Source organism: Emys orbicularis, chromosome 3, assembly GCF_028017835.1.
Source record: "Emys orbicularis isolate rEmyOrb1 chromosome 3, rEmyOrb1.hap1, whole genome shotgun sequence".
In the NCBI taxonomy this organism is placed as follows: Eukaryota; Metazoa; Chordata; order Testudines; family Emydidae; genus Emys; species Emys orbicularis.
Window position 1 is genome coordinate 33,769,538 of NC_088685.1, and position 21,476 is coordinate 33,791,013.

A 21,476-nucleotide genomic window follows, 5' to 3' on the forward strand; every position below is an offset into this window, starting at 1 on the left:
GCTGTAATGTTATAGTCATTTATTTACAAAGTCAAAGAAAAAGACTGGGGAGAATCTTCAGTTTTCCTAAACATGGTTTTCTCTTTAAAAAACAAACATACAAACAAAAATCTGTAGAAAGCCCGGTTACTTTTCTTGTGCTATATGAGGAATTTCACTTTCTTCCATCTTCCTTTCTATAGCTTATTATAGTCAACCTGCCAAAAAAAACATCTATTTGAACAGCGGCTTAACCAGCACAAAGAACTATGGCAAAACTATCCTCACAAAGGTACTGTAAATTGAATGTGGGTATACGGAACGTATTTGTTAAACATGTGCTTTGCTGTTATTCTTCAGTGCTATAACTACTGTGAGATGAATGGCTCTTGGATGCCTGTCTGAAAAGAACCATTTGCTCTCAGTCCAGGTCACTACGGACAGGTATCTGTGATGCAAAAAATGCCATCATAGTTGTCATCCTTGTTGACAGAGAGAGCCAGGACTGAATGGCTCTGGAGATGGAACTAGTCAGACACACTGGTGGAGCAGTGAGAAGGAAACATTCTGCCTCTGATTGTGCTGACCTCTTCTATTGATAAATAAGACTATATGTCTCCAAAGATGAGAGCACTAAATTCATACCAAATGTGTGCTTAGAACCACCCCCAAAATCAAAATAACCCTGAAGACTAAACTAGTAGATTGGCAGTGAAATAAAATCGAACTGCTGATTGTTGTAAGAAAAACCATGCATCTCTGGTCTTTTGTACTTCTGCAGCAGTGGTCTCCAACCTTTTTACGCTCAAGATCACTTTTTGGCAAGGTCACTTTAAGGGCAACCTAGGATCTACCCCGCCCCTTCCCTGAGGCCCCGCCCCTTTCCCAAAGTCCTGCCCCACTCACTCCATCTTCCCCCCCCCCCCCCCCGTCGCTCACTCTCCCCCACCCTCATTCACTTTCACCGGGCTGGGGTTGGGGTTCAGAAGGGGGTCCGGGCTCTGGGCTGGGGCCGAAGAGTTCAGAGTGTGGGAGGGGGCTCCGGGCTGAGCCTGGGGCAGGGGGTGAGGGGTGCAAGCTTTGGGAGGGAGTTTGGGTGCAGGAGGGGGCTCTGGGCTGTGGCAGTGTTGGGGTGCAGGAGGAGGTATGAGGTGCTGGCTCTGGGAGGGGAGTCAGGGCTGGGGCAGGAGCTCGGGGTGCAGGAGAGAGGTACGGGGTGCTGGCTCGGGGGGGGTCAGGGCTGGGGGAGGGGCTACAGGGTGCATGAGGGGTTATGTAGTGCTGGCTCTGGGAGGGGGGTTGGGGTGCAGACTCCTGCCGGATGGCACTTACCTCGAGCGGCTCCCGGTCGGCGACGCAACAGGGCTAAGACAGACTCCCTGCCTGCCCCGGCCCCACGCCGCTCCCAGAAGGGGCCAACGCGCCCCTGCGGTTCCTGTGGGGGGCACATGGCTCTGCGCTTTGCCCCTCTCTGCAGGCACTGCCCCCGCAGCTCCCATTGGCCACAGTTCCCTGTTTCTGGCCAATGGAGCTGCGGGGGCGGTGCTTGCAGGCAGGAGCCGTGTTTGTGGAGTAGCACAAGTTAAGGCTATTCTGCCAAACTTCTCTCTCCTGCCCCCTTCCTAGCTTCCCCTTCCCTGGTGTACTGTGTCCAGCCCGTCTTCCCCACCTATTGTTTCTTTGGTATCCTTGTCAGTCTGAGTTTCTTACACGATTAACTCAAAAAAATCGTGATTAATCACAGTTTTAATCGCACTGTTAAACAATAGAATACCAATTGAAATTTATTAAATATTTTTGGATGGTCTTCATTTTCAAATATATGGATTTCAATTACAACACAGAATACAAAGAGTACAGTGCTCACTTTATATTATTATTTTTGATTACAAATATTTGCACTGTAAAAATGATAAACAAAAGAAATAGCATTTTTCAATTCATGTCATACAAGTACTCTACTTCAATCTCTATCGTGAAAGTGCAACTCACAAATGTAGATTTTTTTTGTTACATAACTGCACTCAAAAAAACCCAAACAAACAAAAAAACACCCAATGTAAAACTTGAGCCTACAAGTCCACTCAGTCCTACTTCTTGTTCAGCCAATCGCTCGGACAGACAAGTTTATTTACATTTTATGGGAGATAATGCTGCCCCGCTTCTTATTTACAACGTCACCTGAAAGTGAGAACAGGCATTCGCATGGCACGTTTGTAGCAGCATTGCAAGGTATTTACGTGCCAGATATGCTAAACATTCGTATGCCCCTTCATGCATCGGCCACCATTCCAGCTGACACGCGTTTAAAAAAAAAAAAAAAAAGCGTTAAATTGTGACTGAACTCCTTGGGGGAGAATTGTATGTCCCCTGCTCTGTTTTACCTGCATTCTGCCATATATTTCATGTTATAGCCGTCTCGGATGATGACCCAGCACATGTTGTTCATTTCAAGAACACTTTCACTGCAAATTTGACAAAATGCAAAGAAGGTACCAACATGGGCGGCGAGTCCTATGGGCCCGTGGTGCCTGGGCACTAGGAATATTCCTGGCCCAAGGCCTGGCTCCAGCAATGTTTGGGGCCGGGTTTCTCCCTTGGCCCCGCCTTCTGCCCCTGGGCCCCCTCTCCCGCACGTCCCCCGGGTCATTTAAAACAGCCCAGGGCCCCCACTCACCACTGGCAGCGCAGCGGAGCTGAGCGGCTTCCTCCCTGCTTGCTCCACGTGGCTGCTGGCCCCTCCCTGCAGCCCCTGGGTGGGGTGGGTCTGTGTCCCACCCCAGGTGCCCCTGCAGCCAATGGGAAGCTGTGGGGGCAGTGCCTGGGAGTAGGAGCACCATGGAGACTCCTGCCTAGGAGCCCCAGGTAAGCGCTGCACCCCCCCCCAGCCTGCACCCCCCCCTTGGCCCCCAAACTCAGTCCCAGAGCCTGCACCCCCCCTTCAGCCCCCAAACTCCCTCCCAGAGCCTGTACCCCCAGCCTAGACCAGCACCCAAACCCCAGAGCCTGCACCCCTCACCCCCTCCTGCACCCCAGAGCCTGCACCCAGCACCCAAACTCCATCCCAGAGCCTGCACCCCTCACCCCCTCCTGCACCCCCAGAGCCAGCACCCAAACTCCATCCCAGAGCCTGCACCCCAGACCCCCTCCCCCACCCAAACTCCCTCCCAGAGCCCAACCTCTCGCCCATCTTGCACCCTAATCCCCTGCCCCATCCCAGGACCTGCACCCCAGACCTCCTCCCCCCACCCAAACTTCATCCCAGAGCCTTAGGTAGGTGGGGGGCGGTGTTTGGGGGAGCGGAGTTTGTGGGGAGGCAGGCGGATTCTGGGCACCACCAAAATTTCTACAATCCTGCCACCTCTGGGTACCAATGTGAGATTTCTAAAGATAGCTACAGCACTTGACCCAAGGTTTAAGAATCTGAAGTGCCTTCCAAAATCTGAGAGGGACGAGGTGTGGAGCATGCTTTCAGAAATCTTAAAAGAGCAACACTCTGATACGGAAACTACAGAACCCGAACCATCAAAAAAGAAAATTGACCTCCTGGTGGCATTTGACTCAGATGATGAAAATGAATGTGTGTTCGTCTGCACTGCTTTGGATCATTATTGAGCAGAACCTGTCATCAGTATGTCCTCTGGAATGGTGGTTGAAGCATGAAGGGACATATGAATCTTTAGCGCATCTTGTGACGCTAGCCACAACAGTGCCATGTGAATGCCTGTTTTCACTTTCAGGTGACATTGTAAACAAGAAGCAGGCAGCATTGTCTCCTGTAAATATAAACAAATTTGTTCAGCGAATCTGAGCGATTGGCTGAACAAGAAGTAGGACTAAGTGGACTTGTAGGCTCTAAAGTTTTACATTGTTTTATTTTTGGATGCAGTTTTTTATATACATAATTCTACATTTGTAAATTCAACTTTCATGATCGAGATTGCACTATAGTACTTGTAATGGGGGAATTGAAAAATACTACAGTATTTCTTTTGTTTTTTACAATGCAAATATTTGTATTCAAAAATAAATATAAAGTGAGCACTGTACACTTTGTATTCTGTGTTGTAATTGAAATCAGTATATTTGAAAATGTAGAAAACATCCAAAAATATTTAAATGGTATTCTATTATTGTTTAACAGCGTGATTAATTGGGATTAATTATTTTAATCGCTTGACAGCCCTACCCTATATTATTTCTAGGCTTTTTTTCTAGCACCAAAACAGTAGAATGTGAGTTTAGTTAAGGCTCTTAATGGCCACTGTCTATTCAATAAAAATAAGGCCAGGGGAATTGAATGAAAATGTGATACATGCGTAATTTTTGTGGCATGACGTTTCTTTAGAAAATATTTTCTTACACTGAAGTCATTTAAGTCTGAGATTATCAGTTGTTGAGCTCTTATATGCCCATGCAGCATCCGAACCCCGCTCTAGCAGTTGGCTCTCAAGAGTTTGGTAATTTTACAGGCCGTGACTTCAGTTTAGCACTTATATGTTTAACCAAAGAACTGTTTCCTAATGAAGTGCATCTCTAAAGATCTAATGATCTGGAATTACTTAGACCCCCACTGCATGTTGATATTGACTTTAGATGTGTTTTCTTGGTATCGAACAAGGAAGCAGACTTGGTTACTACTCATGAACTGGGACACAACTTTGGAGCAGAGCATGATCCAGACAGTCTGCCGGAATGTGCCCCCACTGAAGACCAGGGAGGGAAATATGTTATGTATCCAATTGCTGTGAGTGGCGATCATGAAAACAATAAGGTAAATTTACTTTAACTTCTACTATCCCACTACAGTCAACAAGGACTGACCCAGAACCTTCCACCCCAAAAGCACAAGTCCCTATCTGCTTAGCTAAGGTGCACTCCTTTAGCCTGTATTTAATAGGCACTTAATTGCTTGAACAGCCACTAGAGGGAGACATATTCATTAACTATTATTATTAGTCCCAGTGTTAGATAAGTTTCTCACAAATGCCTGAGATCTACAGGCATTCAATCCCTACTAGGGTGATATTTTGTAACAAACTGTGGCTGCCTACACTTCCTTATATCGCTGTTGTCAGCAGGAATCCAGCTTGGATCTTCAGTACCAGAACACAGGCTTCTAAATAGTAAGCTGTTGGTCACTGCCGTCATGTCTCTCTCTAGTGGTTAGCCCAGTCACTAAGTTAATACATACTCGTCTCCGTTCATCTTATAAACGTCATAACACCCTTGAGGACTTGGTATGATCCCTATTTTACAGATGGAGAAACTGAGATAGCAAATGAATGACTAGCCTAAGGTTACCAGCAGCTCTGCAGAAGCTTACAACCAGGGTCAGAAAAGTCTATCCCCATTTTGGCAACTTTATGACTATTTCTTGGGATGTATTGCTCCACCTGAACCCCCAGTGCTAGCAGAAGGGTTGGGTTTGGCTTTGGAACCCCTCCCAAGAGTTGGTCATGCAGCGCTGTGCATATGTGTTTGGATAGGTGTTAATCACAATGCAACAAAGCAGTTTTTCAACACAGGCTACTATTTTCTGTGTTATGTTTTCCCAAGGTATCACAGTGGCATTGTAAATAGAATAAATGTTTCTTAAAACATCAGAATTGGGGGTCAGGTGGGTGATGGTGTCAGTCTTGGATGTATTCTGGTGAGAGGGAATGATGCACTCCTTCTCAGTGCTACTCTTTCCGCTCATGATTCTTTAGATGTTCTCAAGCTGCAGTAAACAATCCATCTGTAAGACCATTCAGAGCAAGGCCCAGGAATGTTTCAAAGAGCGCAACAATCAAGTATGTGGGAACTCCAGAGTGGATGAAGGTGAGGAATGCGATCCTGGCCTTTTGAACAGGCATGCTGATCCCTGCTGCTCTGCTGAATGTAAACTGAAACAAAATGCCAAGTGCAGGTAAGAGATGTTAAAGCCACAGCCTTGGTTGAGAGGGGAAGGGAATATGGGGCTGGGTCAAAAACTTGTTTGCAGTGCAGCAAAATGCACTCTTCTGGACCCTGGCTCTAGTACTTTGAGACTTTCCCTACTGGGCAAATGAGCCTTGGGAGAGTTAAGACTCCAGGAGAGAGCTTTGGTGCATGCTATTACTTGGTAGTCTTGGTGTTAATTCATGCAGTAGTATTGAGAATACTTTGTTCCATTGCTTTGCTAGGAACTGCACATCAATGCAGTGTAATAGTAAATTCTATACCAAAAAAAAGATGTCAATTGCAGCACTCAAAAGTCAGAAAGTGTCAATATTAAGGTTCCCTGTGCAACCTTAACACTGCCCCTTCTGCATGTGCATTGCAAGGCAGTCTAAACCCATGGTCATATGTTATCCAGGACCCTAGCAACACCTAGTGTGCAAGCTGGACAGTGACTATGGTAACTGAGCTCTGTCTTTACTGTCCAATCTGCACACAGAGTCCAGATCTGCTCCCATTTACACTGGAGGAATTGTGCTTTAGTCATTTTGGTTTTGGATGAGACATGAAAGTTTAGTCCTTTCCTAGCATAGAGTTCATTTGTAACTTTACTCACGAGTGTGGATTTTTAAATATTTGCATTGCAGTAGTGCCTAGGGGGCCTTGTATTAAATGCTGTACACACACCATAAGAAACGGTCCTTGCCCTGAAAAGCATAGTCCAACTAGACAAGACTGACAAAAGGTGGGAAGGGAAACAGGCACAGAGAGATGTGAAGGGACTTGACCAGGGTCACCCAGCAGGTCAGTGGCAGAGGCAGGAAAAGACCCCATATGTCCTGAGTCTGTCTAGTGCCTTGTCGAGGGGCCCACTCTCCCTCTCTGTGTGTAATGTTGTACATGTGCTTATGTAACCCATTCTTCAGCACACTTCAGAAAATGAGGGACAAATATATCTGATAGGCAGAGCTCTAAGAGGAGAAGTATACGTGCTTCCATGAGTTTGTCACGCTCTTAATGTTAGCACTTATTTATTTCTTGAGTAGCCTAATATTCCTCCTCTCCTTCCACTCTTCTCACAGTGATCGGAACAGCCCCTGTTGTAAAGGTTGCCAGTTTGAAAGCGCTCAGAAGAAATGCCAGGAAGCCATAAATGCTACTTGTAAAGGAGAGTCCTATTGCACTGGTATGCCATTGTTATGTTTCCCTTACATGTGCAACTGAATGCTGCAGGCACAGGGCCCCTGTTTTACTAGCTTTTGCTGCCTTTTATGCAACTTGTATGTTTACTTTTAGAGTTCAGTTAAGCACCAAAAAACTCTGTCCTGCAAACTAGTTGTTTAGTTGTCCAAGAATTGTTCTGCTCTCCGCACCTGCGGGGGACCTGGGAAATGGCGTACTTGCCTTTTAAATTTAAAAAAAAAAAAAAAGAAGAGAAAAAAGCACCATTGTGAGGCATAAAGTGTGCTCCTGAATCTTGCTATGGCAGGGTGACTTTGCTTTAATCTCTGCTTCCCCACCAGCTGCTCACTTCCCTTTTCTGCCTCCTCCAGCATCTGATAGCAACTCTGCTTGAAGATGAGGAATCAGCCCAGACAGTCGCCTTTCCTGGCTGAAGGCTGGCTAATCCTGAGAGGACTGCCTACCATTTTGTGCATTTTGTCTAACTAGGAATTATCGCAGTATCTGAATGCTATGAGCCAGTTTTTTCATTCCCCTCCCCCCTGTGGTCCCCTTCCTTCTAGACATCTGCCAGATGTACTGCTGCTCCTCAGAGTGCTTGCAGCAGCCCACTAAGGGTGACTAGAGTCTCGCTCCAAGAATGGGCTATTGGGAGTCGCTATATAATGAGCATCTGTGGCTCAGTCTCCTCTCCAGCACAGGGAGAATGATGTGTGCCTTTACCAACCCTGTGTGTACTAAAGCAGCCATCCCTTCTAAATGCCTGTGTCTGTAGGGAACAGCAGTGATTGCCCGCCCCCTGGGAATGCGCCGGATGACACGATCTGCGTGGATTTGGGCAAGTGCAAAGATGGAGAATGTGTTCCATTCTGCATGAGGGAGAAGAAACTGCAATCGTGTGCCTGTAATGGTGAGCAAAACAGGATCGCCAGCTTTCCCGAGCCACATGTCTTGTTAAGGCCCCGATGAGCACAGTTAATCTGTAACCTAGATGAGAGCCATGCTATCAGTGGATGGGTCCTTGGACCCCAGATCAGGGTTTCAGACAAACAAACAAACAAACACACCTCAAAAAGTCCGAGGCTGAAGTTTTTGTCTTTCAGCCCTTACTTTCATTTCCTGTTTGAGGAGGGGCTGAGGAAGCTGCTCTGACATCTGGGCTGGAGCCATCAAAGCAAACAGCCAGGGTTATAGATGAAGCTGATACGCTGGGCTCTCTGGGTGGTAGAGATGTCTACACTTCCCCTTGGCCCCAGCAAGGCAGGCTGGGGAAGGAATGTCTGATAGGCAGCTGGGAGGCTGCTTCTCCAGCTGCACTGAGAACAGAATTGCCAGTACAGCTCCAGCCGAGGGCTGTAGCAGAAGCCATATCCTGTGGCAGCTACACCAGTTGCCTACACAGAAAGAGCACTTGAGGAGAATAACTACGGGTATATCTACACTGCAGTAAATGACCCCTGGCTGGCCCAGGTCAGCTGACATGGGCTCGATGCGGGGCTATAAAATTGCAGTATAGACATTCAGGCTAGGACTGGAGTCGGGGGTCGGAGATCCTGTGAGCGGGGTGGGGGTCTCAGATCCTGGGCTCCAGCCCGAGACTGGACGTCTACACTGCTATTTTTAACCCTGCAACCCCTGAACCTCACGAGCCCGAGTCAGCTGATCTGGACTCTGAGAATCGGTGCTGTGGGTTTTTATTGCAGTGTAGACCTACCCAATGATACATTAAAGGTTTTAATGTGATGTAGCAGTTGGAAACCAGAAGGAAAGGTAGCACCATGTGACCAGCCAGCTCTTCCCAGCCCATCAGCAACTGCCACTGTTTTAGACAGATTTCAGAGTAGCAGCCGTGTTAGTCAGAGGGGCTAGTGACGGGAGGAAGGGAAAGGGAGTGTTTGGAGGATGTGAAGGGCAAGTTTGGGCTAATGGAAAGAATTCCCTTATGCATGTGTCTGTTATAGACTCTTAGAAAGACAGTTTCCCCCCTGTCCCCCCCCCACACACACTTTCCTCTCCCCCTTTCCAGGCTCTGTACAATCCAGGGGCAAAGATCAAAGAATCACTGTAGCTAAGACCCCTGCACCTCTTCCCTCATTGTTCAGGCTGTGGCTGCTATTCCTATCTCCAGATGCCTGCTCAGAAGTTTGACGAGGCCAGTAGGAAGCTTTTAAAATGTCATTTGCACATAGATGTGAACCAGGGCTCAGATGCCTTTGAAACCCTTCACCTGCCCTTGACATCTGAAGGCTGCAGTAATTTAACTTCCAGAGCTGTACAGAAAAAGGCTAGAGCTTCCTGTCTGTCCCCCACTCTGCTGCATGGAGCGTCTTGCCAAGCTTCAGGCTCTGTGTATTCTGAGCAGCTCAAGAAGCTTCTTTGTGTGGCTAGAGACTACGCAATCCTCCGTTCCCCACACCGTTTGCTGGGAAGGGGCATGGTCAGCAAGAGGACCAGGAAGCAATCCCCTCCGTGCTCAGAAACTCTTGGTTGTGGATTGAAAATAACCACAAGAGTCGGGGGAAAACAGTTTGCTGCTTTTATTTTAGAAACGGACAATTCCTGCAAGGTTTGCTGCCGGGACGAGCATGGCAAGTGCAGTCCGTACGTCGATGCCAGCCAGCAGTTCCTGTACTTACGGAAAGGAAAGCCCTGCACTGTGGGATTCTGTGACATGAATGTGAGTGTTCCTGGGAGCTAGATGCCCCAAGCATTCTATTTATGGAAGAATAGGCTTTCTAGCTAAAACACCGGGAGCCTTTCCCCTTCATATAACCTGTTTCCTCTTGCTTGTTCATACATTAGAGTAGCCCTAGACCTGATCTGCTGAACAGCCCTTCTGCCACTGAAATGAAATCTCATTTTTTCAGGGGCAGTGGAGGGGGAAATCCCTTGTACAGGGCACCGTGCATCTCCATAAATGCCCTTCTTGCTCATACCTGATTGACTTTCTCTTGTGCACTGCTCTTTTGTAACGGTGCCGCGGACGGTGTAGCACTACCAAAAGCCAGCCCTGGTCTTTCCCTAAGCATTGCATGTTGTGGGTTGATTCTGCAGTTGTTGCACAAACTCCAGTGACATCAGTGAAAGCAATCCCCATGCAAGGGGTTTCTGCGTTCCTGGACCCTGCCATATAGACGGGTAACACTGGAGTTTTGATTATTTATTATTTATTTTGAATCCCAAGCCCATTTTAATGACCCTTGTATTTCAATAGCAGAGCTTCTTTATCAGTGGAGCTGATGGGATAAGCTTCACCATGCGTGTGGTTTGAATAGAAAGAAAATAAATGACTGTGAGTGAGCTCTGTTGTTTGTAGAGGGGATCAGGGTTGGTAATGTAGAAAAGCTATGGAAAGCGAAGAAACCAACACAGACACCCAGGAGTAACGGTCAGGAGTAATATACAACACCTGAAGGGGCCCCATGGAATCCCATTTAAAGTTGTGAAGCAGTGGTTGAAAAAGTTAGTCATTGGACTTCTGGAGTGCTCTTGTTTCAAAATCTTGAAATATTTTTTGCTTAAGCTCCTGATCTGGAAAGATGCCGTGTGCTCCCATTTCCCGAGGGCTTTAGGAATGCTGGGTGCTCAGCATCAGGTCCCAGCTTTCTTTTTTCTTTTTCTTTTTTTTTAAATAGTTTCACAAACGTGCCTGGCTTTTCCTCAGAAGACCAACAACATGAATATTTCATTCCCCTGTAAGGATGGCAGTGGCTTGATGCTTCAGTGGAGTAGATTGATAAACAGATGAGCAAATGACGAAAATCTCTCCATTTGTCACCACCCATTTCCTCTCCCAAGTCAGCCCAAGACCTAACCTGCTGCTGAACAGTGACATCTCCCTATACATATGTAGTAGCTGTTTTGGGAGAGGAAATTGATGGAGATGCATATGATGCAAGGATCTGAGTAGAATAATATTTAGTATTTATATCAAATTCAAGGGGTAATGTTTTCAAAGGAGACTTAGATGCCTAAGCTCCTTAGTCCCATTGACTTTCAGTGAGAATTAGGCTGTCTAGTGCCAAAGTCACTTTTGAGAATTTAACCCTAGGCCTCCTAAGCTTTGTACAGGCACTAACTAACCTCAGTCAAACACTGCTCTGCTTTAATGGATTTAAGTTACAATTCAATTCTAAGAGCTCTTTTTAGACAAGCAAATCAAAACGGAGACTTTCCTCAGAGAAGTCACTGTAGCTAGTCAGAAATGGACCACGGCCATTGAAAAATGGTATAAATATATGTCCATAAACTATGCAAAATACATTTTGACTGTGTAGTTCCGTTTCTTCGTATTACGTCCTTTTCATGCCCTGTGATCAGGATGGTTAAGGCTTAAGTAATATAAGATCATTCTTTGAAATGTTTACTTTTGCAGGGCAAATGTGAGAAGCAAGTGCAGGATGTGATTGAACGATTTTGGGATTTCATCGATCAGCTTAGCATCAATACTTTTGGTAAGTTAAGTAATCCAACTTTTTTTTCCTTTTCCTTTTTTTTTTTTTTAATTTGCTGAGGTACCTACATTCCCAACTACCTCTACCCTGAAGGCACTGTGAAAAGAATCAGATTGGCGGATGACTGTTCTTACTGTGTGGGGGCCAGATGGGGACTCATGGATGGCTTGACCTCCCACAAATCACTGTTCATATCTCAGAAGGTGGGACTGGGTAGATGTTGTCTTTCTAATGCATCATGTTAGAACTGAAAATATTGATGTCCCCTTCTAAATCTTTAAAGCTACAGTTAGTTTTCTTGCATTTCCTGCTCCATTATTATTATTTCCAAGCATTTAAGAAGGATAGTTCTGCTCCAAGAAGCCTTCAATTTAAAGACAAATCAGTAGACAGAGGTCAGAGGAAAAGGAGTAACAATAGGTGATTTATATACCAGTCACCTAGACTTGTTTATAGGCAGCACAGTTAAATGGATCTTTAAAGAGGGATTTCAAGGTAGACAGGGTGGGGAATTTTCAGTTAATAAATACCACAGTATAAAGTAACGCACTGCAAGGTGGTTGGTTATACTGAATCCACACGCTCCTCAGGTGGTTGGATCTATGTTGTTACTAATCTTGCACCTTACAACACAAAGCATGGAGGTATGTCCTGCTATAACAGCTCTCCTCACTATGTTGTAACCATATCAGAAGATATCAATTACATGATTCTGTAATGATAGGGTAACAGACAGTGTAAGTTCAAGGTAAATGCCATATTATCTGTAGGATAATTGTATGGCTTTCAGTCTTCTGGACTAAAGTCTTGTAAGATCTAAGAACTGCAGTTTTCCAGGTGATTAATATTAAAACTACTTAGTATCTTCAAACAGAAGTATTGTCTTGATATTTGGAAGTAAGCATAGTAATAGAGTAGGCATGTGTTTTTGTTATTTGCCCCATGAGATCAGAGTTGTGAATTGGCATGTGAGGGGGCTCACTGTAATGAAAGATATGCCTTGGAGAACTAAGTGCACCCAGCCTGCTAATGTGAAATATTGGGAGACATCTAGTACTAAAGAGTTAAAGGAGGCAGAGAAAAGGATTTGTGACTTTAAGCATCTTTGAGGTTTAACTTTCTGAACAGATATTTTATATGGGCCCAATCCTGCAGCCCTTATGCATCTGAGCAATCCTGTGACTTTAGTAGAGTTACTCACAGGAGTAAAGATGGCAGAATCAGGACCTATATTTATGTACATACACAGGGTTTGTCTGTTGTCTTTGGCATATAACTAATTGGTTTGGACTTGATTGTTTACAGGGAAATTCCTTGCAGACAATATAGTGGGCTCCGTACTTGTGTTTTCCTTGCTATTTTGGATTCCTCTCAGTATTCTTGTCCATTTTGTGGTGAGTAAACCTACTTTAAGGTGACTGACCAGTTTGATCATATTGTAGGCGGAACTTATTCATACATGTAATGGCAAAGATCCAGGGGGTAAGTTTTTAGCAGATAACAGCCCATAAAGGTAAAACTGTTACTATTTGGGACCTATCATCATTCCTTAAGCAGGTTAAACTCCCACTAACTTCTGTAGGCCCTTTGTAATGAACCCTAATGTTACTAGAACACTGAACTACTTCCTGTTAACATAAGAAGATTGCATCAGTGGAGAAAAGTTAATTTGGGGTTGTTTATTTTGGCTAGCCAGTGCTACTTAGAATTACATAATAGATGATGATCATCTTCACTGTGAGTGCTGGCACTGTGCTTGGAATCATAGGCTCTAGCCTCAGCAGAGAAGCTGAAGTTGCCTGCTGTAGCAAACAGAATAATTTAACCCTGAGTCTGTTAGATCACATCAGGTATGGCAAAGTCTCACCTCAGTCGCCAAAACAACTGTTTCCTAAGAACCCCTCAGCTTACATTAGAAAGCAGAACTGCTGAAAGTCAGCCCATTCTGGGATAAATAACTTGGCCCTGTCAGCAGGGAATTAAACAACCCCCAGAAATTGGCATTTGCACTCGTTGTGAGGAAGCGGCAATGAATACTGTAGAATTCTACATTTTGCTGCAAACCTTTCTAGTATTTCATATACATGTACAGGTGTTAATTGACTACTCAAGGAACTGACAAAAGTCAGTTGCTTAAACAGAACTGGGAACTCGGTCGTTTGGGGGATATTATTATTATTTGTATTACGGTGGTGCCTAGGATACTTTGGCACAGTCTCTCCAGATGGGAGGTTCTCTAATAAGGGTGGTTCTTGTACAGGAGTCACTGCATGTGTTAATTGCAAGGGAGCCTCTCTCTCTCCTACTTTTTCTCTTCCCTGCTGAGGTAATCTTGGCTATCTATGGAAGGGGAATCAGCTGGCTGCAGTTTGAGGCTGGGAGTGTAATGGGCTGTGAGGGGAAAAGAATGTGTCTTCATCTGGTCAGCAAACAATATAGGACTGACTGGTTTGTTTTCTTTATAGGACAAGAAATTGGATAAACAGTATGAAGAGAACACAAAATCTCTATTTTGTCCCAGTGTAAGTTTGCTGCTTTCAAGGAACAGTAATTGTTTTAACTGTATGTTAGCAGAGAGCTAGCTTTGAAATGTAATGTTTGTTAGAAAAAATGATCGTGAAAGACATTTGTGGAGTAATCCTCAAAGAAAGCCATGGTGTCTTCTGCACAGAAACTCTGCCAGATGAAACAGAAGTTGGGTGTTTTATGGTTGAGTTTTTTTCTTCTAGAAGGAATGTTAGTTTTGCTTAAATGAAACATTGTGGCTTTTGCTTTTCGCGTCTGAGTGGTGACGAGTTTATCTTGCTGAAGGTGCACTTGCTCCTGAGCACTAGCCATGGCATCTTATGCCGGAAGCTGCTTTGTTCTGCAAAGCTGTGTGTCCTGTGACAAGTGTCTGCGTTCAAGTTCCTGTCTGGGTGTGTGCTCAGCAAGTTTCAACCACTGACCACTTGTCCGTAGGCCAAGTGATGCAAATAAAACGGAGTTTCCGGAGGCAGAAGTATTAATCTGATGACTTCAGCAGTAGCAGAAAAGTCTCTACCTAGTGAATTAGTTATTCCTTGCAAAGTGGCCTTTTAGTAACAGAATATCCTTTTAGCAGCTGGATGTTCCAGCTGAAACTGTAGATTCTCACACTGTGATCCTTGGGCTGCTTCCAGTTGGTCACTTGAACTTCTGTTACAGGGCTGAAGGGTCTGTCACTTTTCAGGCAGTGACACTTCCTGCTAGTTCATACTCTGGTGACGCAGGCCATATAAGTACCTATATAGTTGTAGCCCATTCCAAGACCCTCTCATTTTTATTTCAGTGTAAGCACAGTGTCCAGTGCTTTGGGCGCATGTACAATCTTCATTAATAAAATGAACAGACAACCTGATCCGTTAACATTAGAACCCTCCCAGATGCAACAAAAACCCCTCTCCACCATTCATTTAACCTGCAGAACAGGCCTTGAGGAACGATCCTGGGGGTCAATAAATGTGAGATCTTGTAAACCAGTGGGGGAAGCATATGCCAGAATCAAGGACTCCTTACTGAGAAATCCCTGCCTCCAGCCCCCCTCATAAGTAAACCAAGGTGCTATTAGCTTGAGCATATCAACTGCCAAAGTATGCAGTGAAAGCGGCAGGTCTCAGACAACATGGCCCAAATCATCTCATCTTTATACCTTAACCTCTATCTGGAAACATTTTGGAAGCTGGTACAGTGGCACAGCAGAGATGTAATGTGCCCCCTGCAAGAAACACTGCTTAACGTGCAATACATTCTGCACCAGCTGCCGTTAGAGTGGTCTTAAATTGCAGCCCCAGTAGCACGCATTGTGACCTTGCACTCTCAAGATGGCAAGGGCACAATCTTTTGTCTAAACCAAAATAAATCAAAAGCACTCCTGGCACCATGGCCAGTGCGTAGAGTACGGGACTGGGATTCTGATATCTGGGTTCTCTTTCTGACTTTACCGCTGATCTGCAGTGTGACCTTGAGCAAATCTCTTCACCTCTCCGTGCCCCCTCCCCCTTTATTAACCATTGGAACAGTTACCGGGGTTGTGGTGGAGTCTCCGTAACTGGAAATCTTTACATTAGGATTGCATATTTTTCTAAAAGATCTGCTGCTGTTCCTGCTACAGCTATTGGACTTGAAGCAGGATTTAATTCAGGGAGGTCCTGTGGACTGTGTTACACAGGAGGTCAATCTAGATAATCATAATGGTTCCTTCTGTCCTTCAAAATCTATAAATCTACAGCCATGGCTGCCCCTGGACACATCAGAACAGTTAAGTTACAGAGATAACTCTCTAGATTGTAAACTTGACTATCAAAAGGTGGGGCCTATCAGCTGAGGGCATTTGGCATCACTTCTGCCAGTCTTTGTAGTTGCATCAATTGGTTCCAGTGAAATAGAGGCATAAACTGCATATTGGAGACACACCAGCTCACACTGCCTCCCTGAATCACTTCACATTGAACAGGAGTGGCAGCAGACTAGAACCTGCACGAACCCTAGCTGAAAGGATGTTTAATGTTTAACTTAGCCAGTCTTATAAAGTCAATGCCAGCATGTAATAATTCATAATTTACAAGAATGATCAGCTGAATTAGATAAAAGGCCAACTATTTGGGTTTAGACTTGACCAGTGTAAGGTAACATCAGAATGTGTTGCCTTGAACTTTAAAGCTTCTCTTCTTTCAGGAAGGCTGCCCAAAGCCATCAGGTGACAACTTTTATTTATGAATTACTGTAACTTTCTCCTCCCCAAGTATCCAGACTCCAAAAGGAATGTGGGGTGGTTGTTTTTCCTGCTCTCCATGTGAAGGGACAATTAACCAAAAGTGAATTCCAAATTAAAAAAAAATTCCCACCCCCACCTGACTGAGCTGCTTGTGTCTTGCAGAATGTTGAGATGCTCAGTAGTATGGACTCAGCATCTGTTCGAATTGTCAAGCCATTTCCTACTGCACAGTCAACAAGCCGACACCAGCCACTGCAGCCCATCACAGCAATGCCTGTAGTAGCTGCAGCACCAAAACTGGACCACCAAAGAATGGACACTATTCAGGAGGACCCAAGTATTGACTCTCATGTTGATGAAGATTGCTTTGAGAAGGACCCTTTCCCAAATAGTAGCTCAGCTGCTAAATCTTTTGAGGATCTTACAGACCATCCTGTCACTAGGAGTGAGAAAGCATCATCCTTTAAACTACAGCGCCAAAATCGAGTAGACAGCAAAGAAACCGAATGCTAGCATCTAGCTGCCTTCCAGCCTCATGACTGTGGGCAAAAGAAATGTTCATATATTTGATCTAAAACCATTTTGTTTATATAAATACAGATAGAGATAGATAGAGAGATATTTTGTGAGGGGATGGGAGACTGGGAAATAAGGAAGTGACCTACTGCAGATGCTGGTCATGTGTATCACCTTCCTTAGTTTATTAGACGATTACATCTTTTTAAAACAAAGAAAAACATCCAGACTAAAACTAGCTTGTTTTGAAGCTTTTGGATTTGGTTTTTCTAGTTTCTTAACCTTTACTATTTCCTTCAACCTGTGGTGTAAAGTGGAACATCCTGCTGGATATTAGGTTGTGTATATTAGCATTTTTATAGTTCAGCTTTTTGTAGTTGGAACAACACAGATAGACAAAATCATGTTTTTGGGTGTTTTTAAAAAAACAAACTTAGTGAGTTTTCTGCATAGACTAGAGCATGTAGCAGTTTAGGTACCCTAAACAGTATAAAATTATTTTGTTTGCAAACAAAGATCAGAGCAGTGAGATAGGTACAAATTGTATTTTAAACAGAGTCTGATAAATACAATGAACTGATACGCGTTCAGAGTTACTCTGGGTTTCAGTTCTTTATAACCCACATTGCTGAAAAATAGCTTTCATATAAGTCTTCCCATTCTGAATGAAGCATTTCTTAAAAGAACACCTTATAATTACAGACCTCTGCCTGGGCGAGTGGGAAGAAAAGAATAGTTGCTTATGTTGAAAGGACAACTCTGTTTAGGTTTTGACCTTTACAATGGTTGTTTCAGTCTGAAGTGGTTTCTTTGATTCAACTTTTTAATATACATAACACTGTTGCCAAGAAATTTAAAAAGAAAAGCCACTTGTAGGACCCACATATAATTTGTTATGAGCTCTTGCTGGAAAAATACTACTTTGAGTTGCACAGATACTGATGAATAACAATGATTAATTTCAGCTCATTTCTAAATACTGATAAAAATCAAGGTTTGCAAAATCTGAAAGGACAAAATTAATAAGGAAACCTTTTTAATTGTACTGTTTTCAAGAGGGTATTATAGTAGTGTAATATAAAAAGCCTATAACTTAATGGAGTGGTACCCCTTTAAGTGGATAAGCATATTTCCAAAGGCAGAGATGTGAATAGTGTAATCTGTTTGCTATGAATGTTACATGAAAGTTATTTTTGTCTGTATTAACAGATGAACTGTCACAGTAGAATCATAGGGCAACTATTTACTGCTTGGGTCCTACAGAAAGATCTTAGCTCTTCATCTATCTTACCCCATAATCATGTCATAATGTAACTTTGATTTATATAAACTTTGTTTAAAATGGTTCTGCAGCTGTTTTAAATGTCCACTGGAAAGCAGATCTGTGTTCATCAGCCAGGAAAGCTTAACTATGGAAAACTTGTATTTTTAAAATTTGATGGCAGTTAACCAAACCTGTGACAAAAGAATTGTGTGTTTCCAAGGATACTTGTTACACTAATACTTGAACTTGTGCCTTATGGTATTCATATCGAACTAATCATTATTTTAGTTACACTGAGTTTTGGATTTGATATGTAGCCATAAAATTTGTTTGTTAAATTTAACTTTCAGTACAACGTAATAATAAAAGTTTTTTATAGGATGACGACTGTTTCATTGAAACTAAGACTTGCCAGTTCTCACAGATAGGATTTTTACCTAAGACACTAGTGCTCCTTGCACTAGTGTCTTTAGTAAGCAGCAAAAATCTTTAGTAAGCAGCAAAATGTCATGCTCCAAACTTGATATACATTGCTCCATTCCTTCAGCACAAAACCAGTGATGGTTCTTATTTTTGAATATGTTTCTTACTACCTTCACTTGTGTGTGAAAAGTTCCATAACTTCTGCGACTAATGCATTTGTGCTTATAAATAACAGCAGCAGGACCAAATCCCTGTGCATGTGGAAACTGAAGTAGGTGGGTTTTTTTTTTTTTTTTTTTTTTTTATACTAATAGCAATGATGACAAACCCAAGGCTTGTGTAGTCCTCACGTGTCTTCCAGATAGCAATCAGTTGCATTGCCAGCAAGCCCCTTATGACCCAAAGGGAACAATAATTGAGGTATCTGATCTGAGTTGATAATGGAATGGATCTCAATTTTGCTGTGATTTTGGGGTTGTTGCTTGAATTCTAGACACACATAAGCAAACAGAATATTTTCACCCTAGACCAGTGGTTCTCAAACTAGCGCCGTCGCTTGTTCAGGGAAAACCCCTGGCGGGCCGGGCTGGTTTGTTTACCTGCCGCGTCCGCAGGTTCGGCCGATCGCGGCTCCCACTGGCCACGGTTTGCCGCTCCAGGCCAATGGGGGCTGCAGGAAGGACGGCCAGCACGTCCCTTGGCCTGCGCCGCTTCCTGCAGCCCCCATTGGCAGTAGGGTGAGAAGAGGGGGTGCGGGGAAATGGGATGTGCAGGGCTGCGGTGGCCGGAGAAAGAGGAGACTTTCCCCAACTCCAGGGCTGCGGCTGCCAGGGAGAGACCCCCTCCTTCCCAGCCTCAGCTTGGGGGCTGCCGCAGCGGGGGAGAGAGGGGACATCCATTGCATTAGAAAGGTAAGAGTACTGATATTAAAATATGAGTTGTGTGCTTTTATTTGCAGAACAAAAAAAATATTGTTTTTTTAATACAGCGTTTTTATCCAAAGTGCTTTACAATAGTTAGCTAATGGTACAAACAACATTTGGAAAGATCATTAAGTGGTCTGCCGAGACCCTCAGCAATTTTCAAATGGTCCGTGGAAAAAAAAAAAGTTTGAGACCCACTGTTCTATGTACTTCCAAGAGCAAGTCTTTCACCCCTCTTTTGTGTCTGCCATACCTGAGGGTGCATGACTGAAGGAATTACATTCTGACTAGGACAGGCTGGGCTACTTCTGGAGGATGCAAAGCTGACCATTCACTCAATGATTACTGGTGGTTTTGGAATCCCTTCATTAGGGATGTGGAATCGCCTTAAGCCAGGAGTTCCTGGGCTGTGGCCCAAAAATGGGCTGAGACACTGTCCTGGGTGGTCTGCCATGGGCAGAGATGAGGAGCGGGTATGGGGGCAGGGTTTGCCACACCAAACTATATGTTGACAGAGTGGCAGCTAACAATGGCCCCCGCCCAGGGCCAGAGGAGCTCAGCGCTCCTGGCGGGTGGCAGTGAAACAGCTGCCAGGCAGTGGGTGAGGCGACAGGGCCGACCCTAGAAGTGGCAGCTCCCAGGATGGCTGGAGGGTTCATGGCCATTCCCTGCTGCTGCACCCTATGAGCTGTGGCTATTTGGGGGGCGGGGCGAGTGTGGGTGAACTTGGGGCTGGAGCCCCTGGCTATCTGGAGGGGCAATGCTGCCAGCCTGGCAGGGAGGCAAAGGCAGCAGGGTTTTCCCCTGCAGAACTCACAGGTGCCCCCCCCCTCCCATAGGGGTGTATGGCCGAGGGGTGCCCCTGGACTGCAGGCTCAGCCATTGAGTGGTGGCTGCTGACTGGGCGCCCCACTCTGAAAGCAGTGCCAACGCCAGTAGCAGCATAGACGTAAGGGTGGCATGTAAATACATAGCATGCCATCCTTATTTCTGCGCTGCTGCTGGCAGCGGCACTGCCTTCAGCGCTGTTGCCTGTACAGCAGGTTCCACTCTCCGGACAAGGTGGTTAAGAGGCAAGGAGCGGGGCAAGCCTGGGGTGTGAGGCCCTGGAAGGGAGCTCAGGCCGTGGGGGTGGGGGGAGAGACAGCAAGGTGCTTGGGCAATGGGGGGCAGCTGGGGATGGGCGATGGGTAGGGAGCCCAGGGAGGCAGCAGGGGAGGGGGGGTAGGGTGATGGGCCATAGTGCCTATTACAGCTGCACAAGTGGGCCTCAGGGAAAAAAGTTTGGGAACCCCCTGCCTTAAGCAATGACAATCTTTTTTGTCGAGTTGTTGCTCAAGCAGGCAATTGTGATTAGGATCTAACATTAACTAACACTAGGGTGTACTGATTGATAGAACACCCAAGGTATAAAAAAGGATGCATAGAGCACAGGAAGTAATTTCTGACCTAAATCCCTTCAATTACACAGGAGGTCTAAAACAATACTGCTAAAGAAGTAGCCAGGTAAAGTACTTTTTATGTTCAAACTACTGAAAGTGTGTCTTTGCTATGAGCCAAATCCTGAAGTCCTTAAGCTCCAATTTGCAGATGTATTATTTTCAGCTCCTTAAATCTTGACTTGCAGCACCACATGTTAAAATTCTTTGATACTAGGAGCTGGGATTATGTAGTATTAATGACACATTTAGCCATGCTGAATGCTGCTTAACTTCACAACCTCAATTAAGAAGTGTTAGAGCTTGTGGGAAACTGTGGCAGGCAGTAGATGCTGGTGCTCTGATTTGACATGTTTAGAATCTCTCATGACTGGGAGGTTCCTAACCAAAGGAACAAAGAATTCAATGTTGCCCATTCAAAGCTGAGTGAGGTTTTTGACAGTCCTTGAGCACATGTCCTGCACTCCACAGTAGTGAAAGTTTCAAAAACCTTTGTCAGTAATAATGACAATACTGAAGCCGAGTGTTGGTTTGGGTTGGCAAAGGTTAGAAAATTACACTTGAAATCAACTGTCCAACAGAGCTTTAATATGTTCAGTCATTGAGAAAATGGTATTAACGTATTTAAAACACACCATG

General features: G+C 44.7%; 1 protein-coding gene across 1 annotated transcript in view; it reads left to right on the plus strand.

The window, feature by feature from the left end:
- ADAM17 (ADAM metallopeptidase domain 17) overlaps positions 1–16,785 on the plus strand; it is a 58,011-nt gene extending 41,226 nt beyond the window's left edge. The window contains 10 exon segments of the mRNA XM_065401098.1: positions 183–271; positions 4,601–4,753; positions 5,691–5,890; positions 6,984–7,087; positions 7,859–7,993; positions 9,630–9,760; positions 11,459–11,537; positions 12,843–12,931; positions 14,003–14,059; positions 16,435–16,785. Of these exon segments, the coding sequence (XP_065257170.1) occupies positions 183–271; positions 4,601–4,753; positions 5,691–5,890; positions 6,984–7,087; positions 7,859–7,993; positions 9,630–9,760; positions 11,459–11,537; positions 12,843–12,931; positions 14,003–14,059; positions 16,435–16,785 (1,388 nt within the window).
- The last annotated feature ends 4,691 nt before the right edge of the window (positions 16,786–21,476 follow it).